This window comes from Corapipo altera, unplaced genomic scaffold (genome assembly GCF_003945725.1).
Source record: "Corapipo altera isolate COAL_440 unplaced genomic scaffold, ASM394572v1 67, whole genome shotgun sequence".
NCBI classification, from domain to species: domain Eukaryota; kingdom Metazoa; phylum Chordata; class Aves; order Passeriformes; family Pipridae; genus Corapipo; species Corapipo altera.
In genome coordinates, this window is record NW_020884906.1 from 9,099,139 (window position 1) to 9,113,749 (window position 14,611).

At 44.1% G+C, this 14,611-nt stretch overlaps 1 protein-coding gene and 1 long non-coding RNA gene across 6 annotated transcripts in view; one reads left to right on the top strand and one right to left on the bottom strand.

Annotated features, from left to right (window-relative positions):
- CLTCL1 (clathrin heavy chain like 1) overlaps window positions 1-8,286 on the top strand; it is a 35,568-nt gene extending 27,282 nt beyond the window's left edge. For 2 of the 5 annotated variants that reach the window (XM_027652056.1, XM_027652057.1), the window contains 8 exons: window positions 52-201; window positions 1,034-1,165; window positions 1,500-1,610; window positions 2,163-2,333; window positions 3,064-3,285; window positions 3,984-4,004; window positions 5,828-5,903; window positions 6,925-8,286. In XM_027652056.1, coding sequence (XP_027507857.1) covers window positions 52-201; window positions 1,034-1,165; window positions 1,500-1,610; window positions 2,163-2,333; window positions 3,064-3,285; window positions 3,984-4,004; window positions 5,828-5,903; window positions 6,925-7,040 — 999 coding nt within the window. In that variant the 3' untranslated portion in view covers window positions 7,041-8,286. Of the gene's footprint in view, window positions 1-51; window positions 202-1,033; window positions 1,166-1,499; window positions 1,611-2,162; window positions 2,334-3,063; window positions 3,286-3,983; window positions 4,005-5,827; window positions 5,908-6,323; window positions 6,413-6,924 lie in introns of all 5 variants that reach the window. The other 3 variants (XM_027652058.1, XM_027652059.1, XM_027652060.1) reach the window with 2 other exon arrangements.
- A 1,892-nt stretch (window positions 8,287-10,178) lies between these two features.
- LOC113951268 lies at window positions 10,179-14,541 on the bottom strand. Its single transcript, XR_003529097.1, has 2 exons — window positions 14,314-14,541; window positions 10,179-13,943 (listed from the first exon to the last, which is right to left on the bottom strand). It is a non-coding gene; the product is annotated as an uncharacterized LOC113951268 (long non-coding RNA).
- Between the last annotated feature and the right edge of the window lie 70 nt (window positions 14,542-14,611).

Genomic DNA, 14,611 nt, shown 5'->3' on the forward strand with positions numbered 1-14,611 from the left:
GTCAGTGAATCAAACTGATGGATTTGTTTGTTTGTTTGTTTGTTTTATTAGGTGCTCAGAGCTGCAGAACAGGCTCATCTCTGGGCAGAACTTGTATTCCTCTATGACAAGTATGAGGAGTATGACAATGCAATAATTACTATGATGAATCATCCCACTGATGCCTGGAAAGAAGGGCAGTTTAAAGACATAATTGCCAAGGTAAGTAACTAGTTAACTGAAGCAAAGTGTTGAAAGCTTTTTTCAGGACAGAGGCAAAAATGCAAAACAGAATTGCTGTTTAGAAAATGAGTTTGCTTAAGCTACTACTCAGTTTTCCTGCTGTACTTAAAGCAGCTTCCAGTTAGTTTAGCACAAAGAACCCATCTAATCTTGCACTGTTTCTTTTCTGCTGCACAGCACACGCTGTTGAGTGGCAGCAGCTAGCACAGAATGTTTTCAGAGGCTGCTCAGGATCATAGGTCACAAGCAAGAGGCCTGACCTCCTTAATACCTTTGAGCTGACTGCTGTCTTACTCTGAGGCTGTAACTGTTCTTGGAAGATTTCTCAAATGTTTCCAGCTGTTTCAATGTGAGAAATGGGCTGGGCAGTCCAATGAATACAGCAGAGCATGGTGAACTGAGGAATAGTTTAGACAAGATTTAAGACTGAGTATACTCATACTGATCTTATGGGTTTCAAGGTAACAACTTAAAGACTGTTCAAGGCTACAACCTTTACTGGCTTTGGGAGCTGACAAATGGTCATATTAACTGTAGTGGGCTACCTGTGCCAGGATCTCTTAACTGTGGATGGGTTAGAATTGGTTTGTACTATCTGTGGTAGCCTGTGGCTTCACTGTCTGGAAGCAGATGGCACAAGAAGCAGTTGTAAGATTGAACAAGAATTCTGCATTAGTGTAAAACTTCTGGCCTCTAGGAGGAAACTTAAGCTTTTGTTTAGGAGTCAGACTTTGTGCTGAGTTAAGTAGTCTGAACGAAGCACCTTAGGCTTACTTGTGTTTGCAGTACTAACTAGTGTCTAACCTTGCAGGTGGCCAATGTAGAGCTGTACTACAAAGCCTTGCAGTTCTACTTGGACTACAAACCTCTGCTGATCAACGATCTCCTGCTTGTGTTATCTCCACGACTGGATCACACCAGGACAGTCAATTTTTTCTCAAAGGTGAGTTTAGGAGATGGGAGATGAACAGGAAATCCTCTTGCTCAAGCGTAGGATACTCCAGGCTCTGGCTGGAAAACAGGGTTGACATCTGTTGGGTAACTTTGCCTCCAGTATAAAGGACTGAGAAGCAGCCTGGTCCTGGCTTGATATTGGGAAGCACTGGAAGAGTGAGCATAACTGGCCTAGGAGGCTGTTTTATTTTACTTCTGGCAATACAAGATGCTTTGTTTGAAGGGTCCTAACATCTTGTAATAACAAGTGGGAACCTGTTTCAGGAGTATGCAGTGTCAGGATTGATATACTTAATCTTGTATTGGAAACCTCTTCCTTCCAGGTTAATCAGCTACTTTTAGTAAAGCCTTATCTGCGTTCAGTCCAGAACCACAACAACAAAGGAGTTAATGAAGCTCTTAACAACCTTTTAACAGAGGAGGAAGATTTCCAGGTAAGCCCCAAAACACAGATTGGTAAGCCTGAGGGATGCTCCTCTTTCTCCAACCAAAAAAGCTGCTGACACAGTAATTCCCTTGGGTAGAAGATAACACTTCTGCAATGCAACAGAGAGGGGGGGTGCAGTCAGGTCCTTTGTGAGCAGGAGTGTTGAGACATCAATGATTTGCAAAAAAGCAGATGCCACAGATGTTTTTCTAAAGACAGACCTCACAGAGGTCAGTATCAGGTGTGCATACTCTACTGGGCAGCACTTCTGTAAATAAATTTGTTTCTGGCCCCATTGGCTGCTGTTTGAAGACATGCTTTGTCTTTTAAAGGTAACTAGCTCTTTTGTGTCTGAAGTCAGTATGACCAGGTTAGCATCTTGCTTTGTTAAAAAATATCTTCTGGAGAGGTGCATGAAATGTGGGTAAAGAGGATGTAGCCATGGTATCAACATCCAGCTGGCAGAACCCAAACACCTGTGTACCATGACCAGATGTTTCTCTACTGTAGTTCTTGCCTACTGCCATCTGGCAGCAGGTGTGACAGCTCTGTCTGACAGGGTTTGAGAGCTTCCATCGATGCCTATGACAACTTTGATAACATCACGTTGGCTCAGCGTCTGGAGAAGCACGAGCTCATTGAATTCAGGCGCATTGCAGCGTATCTGTACAAGGGCAACAACCGCTGGAAACAGAGCGTGGAGCTCTGCAAGAAAGACCGGCTGTATAAGGTGAGTTCATGAGACTGAGGAGCCTGAGCTATAAAGCACAGATCTCCTGGATACTGAATATGTTTCCTGAGTTTCAGATCTGGAGTTCTAATTAGTCCTTAGCCCTTCACTTGAAGTTTAAGGAAAGATTCCTGGAGCAGAAGTGTTTGCAGTTTCAAATGCATGTCTTTAAATCTAGTTTCATAACGTTGTCCTGTACGTGGGGATCTATCTGTATCAGTCAGTGGCATCTCTGCAGTTACCTGTATCAGTATGGAACATTCTCCATAGAACTCAAGACTTATGCCCACGTAAGGGTACAGATGGGACATGACATAATCTTCAAGCCTGTAGTGAGCTGACATGGGCCAGTTTGTGCCTACTCCGTGTAAATATCTCCTGTCTTGCCACATGGCAAGCAGTTGATGCAATAATCTCTCTTGCTCTGGGTAATCCCTAATATCTAATGGTGAGGTAGGTGGGATACCAGAAAGATTGTTTTTAGAAAACTAGGCAAAATATCATCAGGTCACTTCAAGTACTTAAGGAAAGCCTCTTGGATAATGTTAATAAAGTATGTGGCATGCCTCAAAGCTGGTGTGGTCTTGCCTGCTACAGAACATGCCTGGTGTTAAAGGCTAACTTCATGGTATGCCAAATACCTGGCTTACCTAGCTAGCAATAACATGTGTATAAGGTGTAGAGCAAGATGTTGGCAAGGGTCAAGCTTAACTGCTGTTCTTTTCTGTAGGATGCTATGCAGTATGCTGCAGAGTCCAAAGATGCAGAGCTGGCTGAGAAGCTGCTCCAGTGGTTCTTGGAAGAAGGCAAGCAGGAGTGCTTTGCAGCCTGCCTTTTCACGTGCTATGACTTGCTGCACCCAGATGTAGTCCTTGAGTTGGCATGGAGACATAACATCATGGACTTTGCAATGCCTTATTTCATCCAAGTGATGAGAGAGTACCTTACCAAAGTGAGTACTGCGTGGGCTAAAAAGCTAAGACTTCAGTCTGCTGTGTTATTAGCATTATGCAAAACAGAGCTCTTTGTGTATATTTGGAATATTACTGTTCCTCATAGACTGAGTCTTCTTGGAATTCTGTGGGGTTCATCACTTCAGACTAGCTAGCAAAGTTTATAAATAGATGCCTTGGGACTTGAAGAGGTCTAGTTAAACATAAGAGACTGTGCTTCTGAGAGCAGCTCCACAGTTGATAAAACTGAAAGCTTGGTGAGGACAACACATATATTGCTCTTAGCTTTTTGTAACTGTGAAAGTAAAGTGCTCTGTTTTGTTGATACAGAGAATAGAGCTTCTGAGTAACTGATAGTGCACATTATTCCTTCATTGGCCATAGGAATAGACTGCTAAAGATGTTTTGGGGTTTTTTTAATGGAAAACAGAACTTTAGATGTGTAGTCTGGCTGTACAATACTTATACCAATAGCTGGTCCTCAGCTGAGAGAAGAGAGATTCTGATCACGTGTGGTCCTGAAATGCTTGTCTCAAACAGCTCTAAGATACTAAGCTAAGGCCCTGCCTTAGAAGGCTCTAGGGTTGCTTAGGAGATCATAGTAAAGAACTTCATTAAAATGAGCTATTTAAAAGTGACTGCTTCAGGTTGCTTCTAATAAGTCATGTTAAGTATTCCCCTCTGAATTTTCTTGCAGGTTGATGGGCTGTTCTATAAGGTGACACTCTGATTTCAAACTCTTTGTGTTCGTGTCCCTCAATATCCTAGGTTTCTTTTACAGGAATCTAGCTGTAGCTTCTGCCAGAAGAGCAGTGTAATTTAGCTCTAACTCATTTCCTGTTCACTTTCTAATGCTAAAAGGATAACTATTCACAAGCAGCTTGCAAATCCAACCAGACTCTGCTCCTCTTCATGGGAAACAGAAACAATTGAGGAGGACTTTAGTGTTTGGGTTCCTGTTCACTGTATTACAGGTATCTTGTGGCAGGGAGGATGCTGTTCATAAGCAACCAAAAGCAGTTGCCATGGACAGGATGTGTTCTAAGGACAAATTGCTTGTTACACTGTAAATTACTGCAGTGTGCAATGATTCAGGCATGGCGAGTTTGAGTAGTGCCATGAAGCTTCTGTAAAGTTCTTGGCTGTTGCTATGATGAAATTACTCACACAGATCTTAAATGCCTCCTACTCCTGGTATTCCCCTCAGGAGAAACTTGCCACACAAGTTTACCTGAACCCCTTCCATGTGAGGTTTAGGTCTAAAATGATGTATTTTAAACTGCTGGTTGGATTTACAAGTGATTTACAATCACATGTACTAAATACGGGATAACTTGCCAGAAGAAAAATCTGCATGGTGAAAATGGTTTACAGTGAAACTAATTTAGTCTGTTGAATTAACTGCAAAACATGGAATTGGAGAATGGGCTTTATAAGTGTGGTATGTCTAAAATTGTCATGTAACTAACTTCAAAAGCACAAACAAATAGACTAGTTTCAGTGGGGTGTGTACATCTTCCAGAACTTATCTGTCTTTTCTGCATAAAAAGGTGTTGAAGCACAGAATAGCCCGTGTCCCAGAAGGTGCCAGGCACACAGGGTATGATGACACTCACCCGGAAAGCTTTTGAGACACTTTTAGGCATCAGAGCACATGTGTTTCAGCTTTCCCGGAGCCGCTCTTGCCGCATGTTCGGGGTGGCTGCTCTCGGCATTCCCGCTGTTTGCCCAGCTGAGGGCAGGATTGCGCTGCTGGCCAGGCACTGTAGGGCAGTGCCGGGGAAAGGCGAACCCGAAAGAGCAGGAGTCCCAGGAGAAACAGAACAGGACAGGTAGTTCCAAACGGGTAGCTGTCAGTTACTTTGATCCATAAGAATTTGGATAGCATTTGTAACACCGATTTTAGCGTTGTGCTGAAGAGCCGTTAAGCTGACAGCTATAAACAACCCAGTAAGAGACCTACTGCCACTCAAGTTACTAATTTGAATTGCAAACTTGAAAAAGTTCGGGAAACTGTTAAACACCAGATCTAGATAACATCTCTAACGTGTAATAGAGACCCCTCTCACAGCAGTTCTCAGACCAGATACGATTCTTGCAGTGGGAAAGGAGGATGAGAAACAGCTGAAATATAGCACTGGGCTAAATGTAGGTTTGTCCTGGTTGTTAGTACTGCAGGTACCTAGATGTGAATCTCTGTGGATTTTTGTTTGGTTTTTTTTTATGCCTTGCAGTCTTCACTCTCAGTGGTTTTGAGTTAACAGTGACTAGAATAGGGCCCCAAAAAGTGCTTTGTTTGGAGGTAATGAGTTCTCATCTGCATTTGAGAGCTGTTGTTTGTTGCAATATACCTAAAATAGTTGGGAAGTCAGGTTTACAGCATAGCTTACTGGGAACAGGCAGAGACTGGAGATTTTAGTAGTCTCCAGCTTGGACTAAAAAGGAGCACTTGATAGCTGAGGTACCAGGCATGAAAAGCTTCACACAATGGTGCAATTCCTAGACAAGGCCTTCATAAATCTCCTGTTCACTTCAATGTAGGTGGATAAACTTGATGCTTCTGAAAGCCTAAGAAAAGAAGAGGAACAAGTAACTGAACCTACTCCAATAGTATTTGGTAGGTGAAAGACTTAGTTTTAATTGATTACCTGTTGTCACTCTGATATCTTTTTGTGGAGGCAATTTACATGACTGTGTTCAGTCAAAGTAAAATGGTTTCAACTGGAGAGTAACTGAAATGGTTGTCTCTGCTAGATGAACTGCATAAGTTGTCGAAGTGACATCTCACTCTTACAGTAATTCTGCTCTTCAGCTAAAGTATTGCTCCTCTTACATGGCTCAGAACTCTACCTTAGGAATACTCTTTCAGTATGGTAGCAGGACAGGGGGATACCAGGGTGTTGCCAAACCCAGGAGTAACTTACAGAGCATGCAAATTCCTCCTCTTATTCCTGTCTGAGGAATGTGTCTGCTTTCTGCTCTTCCAAGTAGAAAGGCAGACTGGCTTTCTAGCTCACCCATTTTAAGACATGTGCAGCCAAAACACCATGGCTGTCCTCAAGTGTGCTGCTATTCTAGAAGCCCTTCTGAAGAGGCATTCTGCTAACAAGCACCCAGAAGTGGCTGGTAAGGGAAGGATGTGACTTGTTCACTGTCTGATATAAAAGTTAACCCAAATTTAACATATGCATGAGGCATGTGTGGTCCTAGTGATGAAAACAAATCTGTCAAGGTATGTTCAGGCCTTTTGCAGCACTCTCCAGACTGTGAGACCTAACAGACCTAACTATTTGCTTGAATTGCTTTACTCTCCAGATCTGACCATGCATGGGTTAAATAATATCACATTGTTTGGTTTTCAGTATGGTCTCTTGAAAAGAAGCCACATTGATCATGCCCTCAAGATCAGTTGATAATATCTTCCCTCTGAGTCCTGCCTTGCTTTTGTAACTTTCTGGTGGCAAGAGCAGATGGCCTGGGTGCCCACTCTGTGGTGCATGTTGGGTGTGACTTGAGTGTCTGCTTGCACAGGGGCTGATTTTTAGCTAAAGCCTCATAATCCTGTCCCATAGTACACCTAAGCAGTAGGGAAGCTTGGGATCTTAAACTAACTTTCTCTTTTTCTCATGCTTTTCTAGGCCAGCAGTTGATGTTAACAGCAGGCCCCAGTGCAGTACCTCCCCAGGCAAACTTCCCATATGGATACACAGCACCAGGATTCACCCAGCCGCCTGTTTATGGTTTCAATATGTAACTAGCTCTCTGACAGACCTTCACTGTCTCTGTTCTCTTCCTTCCCGTCCCTCTTTAACTTCTCCAAGAAGTACAATGGTCCTAAAGGCACAGATGACCTTCTGTTGGCTGAACACACTTGCTGCCCAGCTCAGTGAGGAGACTTCAGCAGGATGCCTGTTACTGTTATTTATTGATTATTGTCCGGTTACATTTCAACCTCTGAAAGGCAGCTTTTGTTAATGACATTGTGAGACTCTTGTCTGAAGTTAAGGCACTATTTCACTAACTCATATAGCAATAACTGCTTGAGGCCAGGGGGAAGAGAGCATATTTTTCTTTCTTTTGCAAAGCCCATTGAAGGCAGCTGGGAAATTGCCTGGCACCAAGTTGTTAAAGCTCTAGTTGAAGCTACTGAAGTAGCAGGGTTGTTAACAATTCAGTGAAGCATCTCGTTAATAATGGATTGTTGAAAGGTTGTGTACATCTGAACTACCCCATTTTATTTGCATTCTTACGTGCAAAAGAAAATGGGCTTTTCTAATATTTGCGCTCTGAATGCTTAGAGGAATATTGGGAAAGTTTCTTTTTCTGGACAATAATGCTGTTGGAGTTCAATGCTGTTGGAGTTCAATGCTGTTGGGGTTCAATGCTGTTGGAGTCTGTTCTATATTTTCTGGAGTAGATCTGAGACTTGAAGAAAATAAATCTTCTCATGCCAGAGAGCAAACACTTCCCAGATCCTTTTTGTTTAACAAGAAGAGAGCATGTTACTTATTGACGTTAAATGGTACTAAAAGACACCTCAGCACGTGTGGCAAGAGAACATAGGAGTGTGCATGGACTGCCAAAGTACTAGAGATGCAAGAGCACAGCGTCAGGGTTGGGGAGGGGGGGACACTGCTAAATATTGAGGCAGTAAGGAGGGCCTTAATCCTGACTTTTTATTTGCACCTTTAACTGGTTCTGGCATTGGCTTCCTGCCACACCATGTTCTGACCCTGTCTGGTGGGCAGAGTCAGCACCCCCTGGACGAACAGGGGGCAGTGACTCAGTTCTGCTGTGCTGCAGTAGGATCAACAGCGTGTCCATCACCCACCTCTTCCTTTGAGAATGCCAACAGGGATGTACGATTACTTTGTGCCACTTCAAATACATGTATCATTAACGTTTTATGTACTTAGATAACAATGTATAATTTATGGTTATGAATCTTGTGCTAATCTTGAATATTATAAAAGTCCAACTATAAATGTAAAACTGCAGTATCCACTGTGTGGTTCTAGTCTCAATATCTTGGGGGTGGGGACTGGTTGGTAGTACTACACTACCACTCATAGCATCAGGTTTCTTGATCTGACAGCTGAGGATGCCAGGCAGGAAAAGGCAGACCTGTGCCAAAGCATGTAACGGGGAAGGCCTAGCAAGGAACTTAAAGGGAGTTGTGATCTTTTCACCAGACACATCAGCACACTCTGTCACGTGGGGAGGCCTGCTGCAGGAGGCTGTCACATCCTTCCATGATTTCATTCACAGGACTGGGAAAGCTCCAGGCCTGTGCTGAGGGAGGTGCTGCAATAAGTGTGTTCTCTGTGATACATGAACACAGCAGCAGTAGTGCTCATAGTGAATCCTACTTGAACAGGGCAAAACATCTTTAAGTGCAAACCAGTAGAGATTGTGAGGGTTGTGGAATCCAGAACAGCAGACTGTGCTTTGGCACAGTTCTAACTACTATGTTGTCTCTTTTGGTCACCACACTGTGATGGCAATGGCACAGGGATGTGGTTCCACCCTCCTGCTGATGCCAGAGTGCTCCAGGCATTGCTGTAACATATTGACCTCAACTTTGTACTGATTAGGATTCACAGGTCAGCTTGAAATGCCAGGCAGCTAATGGGTTCAGGGAAATTCCACTCTGTCCAGACTTACTCATGGCAGGAATTACCAGGTAGCTTGCTGTTTTCAAGGAAAGTGGTACTTTTGTCTTGTAACCAGTTTCTTGTGGGTGGAAAGGAACTGATGACCAGCTTAGTATGATTGTAGGACTTTCTTTCCTCTCAACTTAAAAATGTGCTGTGGCTTTATAGCAACAAACACAAGCTGATGATGGAACACAGTGAAGTGCTGCTCAAATACTGGAACAGCTCCTGACCTGTGGAGAATTGAGCTAGCCTGGGGATCCTTAACAGCTTCAGTCTGGAAATCTAATTACAGGAGTGACTGAGTTCTCAAGGAAAGCAAAGCTGCCAGCTCTGATGAACAGTCTTGCTTTAGTTGCTCTCCTGGTATCTAAGATCTTGCTAAGTATAATGACTGTCTTAAATCTTGTGATCTTGCATTCTAAAATGCATTCAAAACCATACCCTCCCTGCCACTACAATGCAAACATTCCTAAAATGTGGAACAAACTCTTGCATAAGGAATTACTTCACTGTTTCTTTAACAGAGAAGTTGTTCTCAGCAGGAAATAACCTCTCTTTTAGGGGGTTAAGTGGAGGATTTAATTCAGTTTATGAATTTGTAGCGTCCAAGTTTTTGAAAACTTGGATAAGATTGTTCTGCAGAAAGTCTGCTTTAAAACTAAGCTTTTTGCTAATTCCAACCATTTCAGTGAGATGGGGCAGTGCTGCACTGTGGAATGATCCCTTCATGCAGAATGTGCTGCAGGGTGCAGCAGCTGGAGACCAACTTTTCCAAGTTTATGTCAGAGAGTAACTTGCTTGAAAGTACATGCAGGCTTTTACTGCCTCATGCTTTCCCTCTGGGAAACCCAGTATGGATCTCATGTATAATGGCTCTTGCTGTTTGTCAGACCTTAGGGGAATCTTCCCAAACCTGGCAAACTTTGGGCAGCTACACATCTGGCACCAGAGAAGACAAGCAATTCAAACCAGAAATTTGGGAGGAATGCGTCTCTGGGGTAAGTCCTGTTTCTTACTGGCTACATAATTGTGTGATATTTTACAAGACTTCCATTTACCTCCTCCCCCTTTTAGGGCTCTATAATTAAACTGCAGTGTAGCAGAAGGAAATGCTCTGAAGTCATGTTGCTCCTTAAAAAAATAAAAATTCTAGGCAGATGAAGTCTGTTCAAGTTTGTGCAAATTATGGACATGATACAGCAAAGACAGTAATAACTGTAAGGTCCAAACCTTAATTCTGATTCAATAGATTCTTTTTTTAGCAGCTGCAGTGCTAACACTGCCACTTTACAGCAAGACATGGGTCCTTCATAAGGCTGCATGAAACAAGGAATGACTTTTTTTTTTTTTCCCCCTAGCAAATCCAGCAACAGTTACTCATAAGGATAAGAGATTCCCTCTGTTTTTTGAACTCTAAAACTGACAAACAAGCCCTTCGTTGTCTGATGCCTTCTCAGATGAGCGTGAGTAACTTTAGAACTTGGGCAAAGCTGACAGTCAACTGCTGTGTAAGTTAATGTTTATGCTTGGATGTGTGACATCTTAATTGCAGGCTAGAACTTGGCCTCTGAGAAACTCCTGGTGTGGCTGAACCAGCATGACAGTGCATTCAGTCTGTACTGAAAAAACCTGAGGCCAGAACTGTAAATCTTGGAATGAGTAGCAGTGCATGTACCAGTGCATGTACCAGCAAGTGTGTGTATTATCTTGTGACAGTGTATTTTTATGTGCAAAACTTCTTTCAGTCTTCCTGGGTCCTTCTTGTTCTGCTGTAAATGGTTTGGCTCTGCACTGACTGTATTTCCTTTTTTGCTTTCCAGAGTACCCCAAGACTGCTTCAATCTCATTTGTTTCCACATAAGGACATAAGGCTGGAAAATGCTTACCACCACCAGAGTGCTTTGTGACGCTGGTGTGTAATTAGGTTGTGGTTTGCCAGTGAATGAGCACTCGCTATAGCAACCTGCAGGTGCACCAGTCCAGCTTCATGGATCTGGAGTCTTTATTCTGCTCCATCTCTTGCTCCAGCAGGCTTCCAGCCTCCAGAGGGTTTGTCACTGCTCTGGCTTTCTCATTTTTCAGCACTATGCGTTTTCTGTGGGCACCTTTCCAAAGGTAATGACAGATCCTGACTCATGTTTTTACTAACAAAACGCTGCAAAATCGCATAGGTATGTGTTTCAGTCTACATCTTTCAGTCTGGAGCCTTTGCAATCTTTCAGGAAGGAAGCAAAATCCATCTGTTTTCTTCCTAGCTAAAACAGACTATAAAACTGCCAGCTTTTAAGCTTAAGATGAATTTGAAATATAGTCAGTGAAGTCCTATCTTGTTTTTACATGTCAGAAGTTCAAAATCCTGAGTCATGTTCTGAGTTTGTCATGCGTTTTCTTGCATGGTTCAATGACTCAAGGAGACTTTTTTTTTTGTCTGCTGTGGTTTTAATCAAGACTTTAAAATTTGTCTAAAAATCTCTATTTCTCCTTTTCCCCCCAGTGGTTATGAAAGGAAGGAATTACAAAGTCTTCTGGTATGTTGTTTTCCACAGCAGTGAAGTCTCCAATATTATGCAAAGCACAAATTCCCCAAGTACTGCTTATCCACCTGGGAAACTAGGAGTAGGTTTGGGTGGGAGGAGATGGTTAATAAATCTCTGAATTGCTCTCCTTTCAGAAGGTACTTTTTTTTTTTTTCCCAGTTAGGAGGTAGGGACATGGCCTCATCTAGGATAAACTGCTGACAGGGTTTGTCAAGTGGAGTAGCTTTGTTGAGTAATATATCCTGCTGTGAGGGATTCACAACCGTGGTGTGGTAGCAGAGTGATAACCTGTAAATGCTGTACATGTGTTTCACTCTTCTGAGATGAGTCAGGCCCACGCAAATGTGAACGTAACAGGGACTTCTGTGAGGCTCTTGAGAGGCTCAGCCCTGGTAATCTCAGTGAATAATCTTGAATAGCAACAGGAGCTCTTCTTGTATGTGTGCTCAAGTGGGAATCGTGGTAGTTGTTAGGAACAGCATCATCTTTCTTACAGTCACAGCAGCTCCTGCTGCACGCGCTTGAAAGCTGGGGAAACGTTGACTCAAGTCTGCAGTATGATCACTTCTCCTTGGAGCCAGTTATGTGCAGGAGCTGTTTGCATAAAGGAGTTGTTTGGTCTTGACAGAGAACCTGAGAGGAAATGAGTTTTCTTATTTTACCCTAAGCCCCCAAGTGATGGGGATTAATAATGCATGGCAAGGTTTGTAGTAGTTGATGAGTTTTAACAATTGCAATAATACAGCTGTTTTATGTGATGAAATGAAGAGATTCTCTGGTCTGAGGACACGAAACAGGAAGTTATCTACCCCACACTGACCACTCATGGCCTCTGAAACCATGGTGTGCTGCCTGGTACTAATTAAATAAAAGTAATAATAGTAATTTCAGAGAGGGGCAAAGGAGGAATAAGTTGGAACAGATCAAGCGTGGTCACTGTTTATGGGCTTCCTAGGATCCAGAATGCTCTGTCTGCAACTGGGGTTTGTGTTTAAAAAAAAAAAGGGGGGGTGAAAGTTGCTTTCATTTTCAGTAGTTCTAATTCTGATGATTAGGACCTGGAGAGATGCCATGAGGCACATTGGCTGCAGGAGCACCTGTATTTCACAATTTCTTGTGTCTTTGTGTGCCAGCAGAAACAAGCATCAGCCACCAGCAAGTGACATAGGTTCAGCTTATCAGAGGGTTGTTCCCATGAAAATTCCTGAAGTGAGAGCAGTAAGATACTGGATTTGATGTCCTCTGTAACAGTAGTTGCTCTTTTCTGCTTTGACCACCCATTTCTCAGGGGATGCTCTTGACTGTGCAAGCCTGGTCAAGTATTTACTTTCACATAAGTCATGGGATTTAAAACACCCCTGGTATTTCAGGAGTTGCTTATCATCCTTCAATGCTTCTCCTTTAGGCTTTCTGCTGACAAGTGGTGTTAGCAGCTTCTTAGAGGTCAAGTCAAGATGACTTGCAATCTGCATGTGCTTAAATATGAATAATCCTTTCCCTGTGCAGCAAAGTAAGCACTGCTGTGAATCCTATTGAGCCTGATGTGAATTAAGCATGTGGTGTGGTATTTCCTTGAGCAGGATGAGGTGGTGCTCAGGCCTTGCTGCCTTGATGATCTGGGAGTCTGTAAGAGCCAGTGTTTGTTGTGAAGGTACTCGTGGCCTCCCAGCAGTGGGTGTGTCTGCAGGCAGATGTGAATGCCATGCTAATTTGATGGAAAGGTATGAGGAGTGGCAGAGGTCAATCAGAAATCCAAATGCATTTGTTTGTTTGCCATCTCTGAAAGGATTTATCTTATCTTTGCCATTCTAATACTGCTAACCTAAGCACTGAGTAGCTGTTCTGCATGTGTGACTGGGACTATGACTGTTACTGCCTTCCATGTGCCCTTCACATGTTAATTCCCTCCTCCTTTACTTCCATGTGCTGAAGGTGGGAGGCCTTAGACTTGGCCTGAGACCACCTCAATAGACTTGCCCCTGTGACTGTTTTAACTCTGTTGTGAAATCATGTACAGTTCTGGCCTCACCTGGGGACAGGTTCTGCAATCCCAGTATGTTTGCTTTTAACCCTGGCAGAATAAAGGTGCTTCAGTTTCCCAGAGAGTCTTTCTGCTGGTGGTTTAGCCACGAAGCCAGGGCTGCGTAGCTGCAGAGTGAGCTTTTTGGATGGGGCTGGCAGCTGCCCAACTGCTAAGTCTTGTTAAGCAAAAATTATGTCACAGAGCACACAGAGAGCAAGTCTGGGCAGGAGCATGTTCTGTGCATGGCTCGGGGGCGACTTCTTACACAAAATGTTCCCTCTTTGGAATAGAGTGGCTGCTCCAGGTGTAAGGGAGAACACAGCTCTGTTCCCTGGTTTCTTCAAAATCCGGGATGGAAATGAAAAGAGCTGGTTTCCCTCCCTGCATTCCTGTAAGTACAGCTTTTTGACATGAACTAGTGCATGGCTGTCTTCCTATGTCTGCAAGTAAAGCAAAAACAAGTTCTGATGCAATTTGCACAACCCAATTATTGAGGGGCATTAGATAATAAATCCCCCACTGCCCCACAAACAAACAAACAAACAAAACCCCCCTAAGCCCGGAGTGTCAGTGCACTAACAGCAGCCTTTTAATTTGAGAATGTTTTGGTTTCTCTTCCGCCTGCACTGGAAGTTCACGAGCCATCACTACCCCGGGAGCTTCCTGGTCTCTCTTCCTCACTAAATAACCAGAAAGGATTCAAGCCAAGAGCCTGAGAAGAGCAAACCCTCCATCCCTTCGGACCGTCATCCCGGCGCAGGAACGCGCTGCTGTGCCAACCTCCCTGCCCGGGTGGGTTTGGGGTCTTACAGAGCTGGTCCTGGCCTAAGCGTGCCCGGCGGTGCTGATGCTGCTCAGAGGGGCGGAGGCAGTGCTGGCCACGTCCCTCGGCCCGGGCTGCCCTCCCTCCGTACCCACGCCGAGGCTTTTCCCGTGGGTTCCTGGGAGCGGGCTCAGCACCCCCTGCTCCCGCAGCCACCCGGGCGCGGCCCGGGCCCCGCTGTCCGTCGGTTGCCGCTCCCTCCCCGTCCCCCGTCCCCGCAGAGCCGCCCAACGAGCCCCAACGGGCCGCCCCGGCCCCGCCCCCCGAGGATGTGACGCCGCCGGG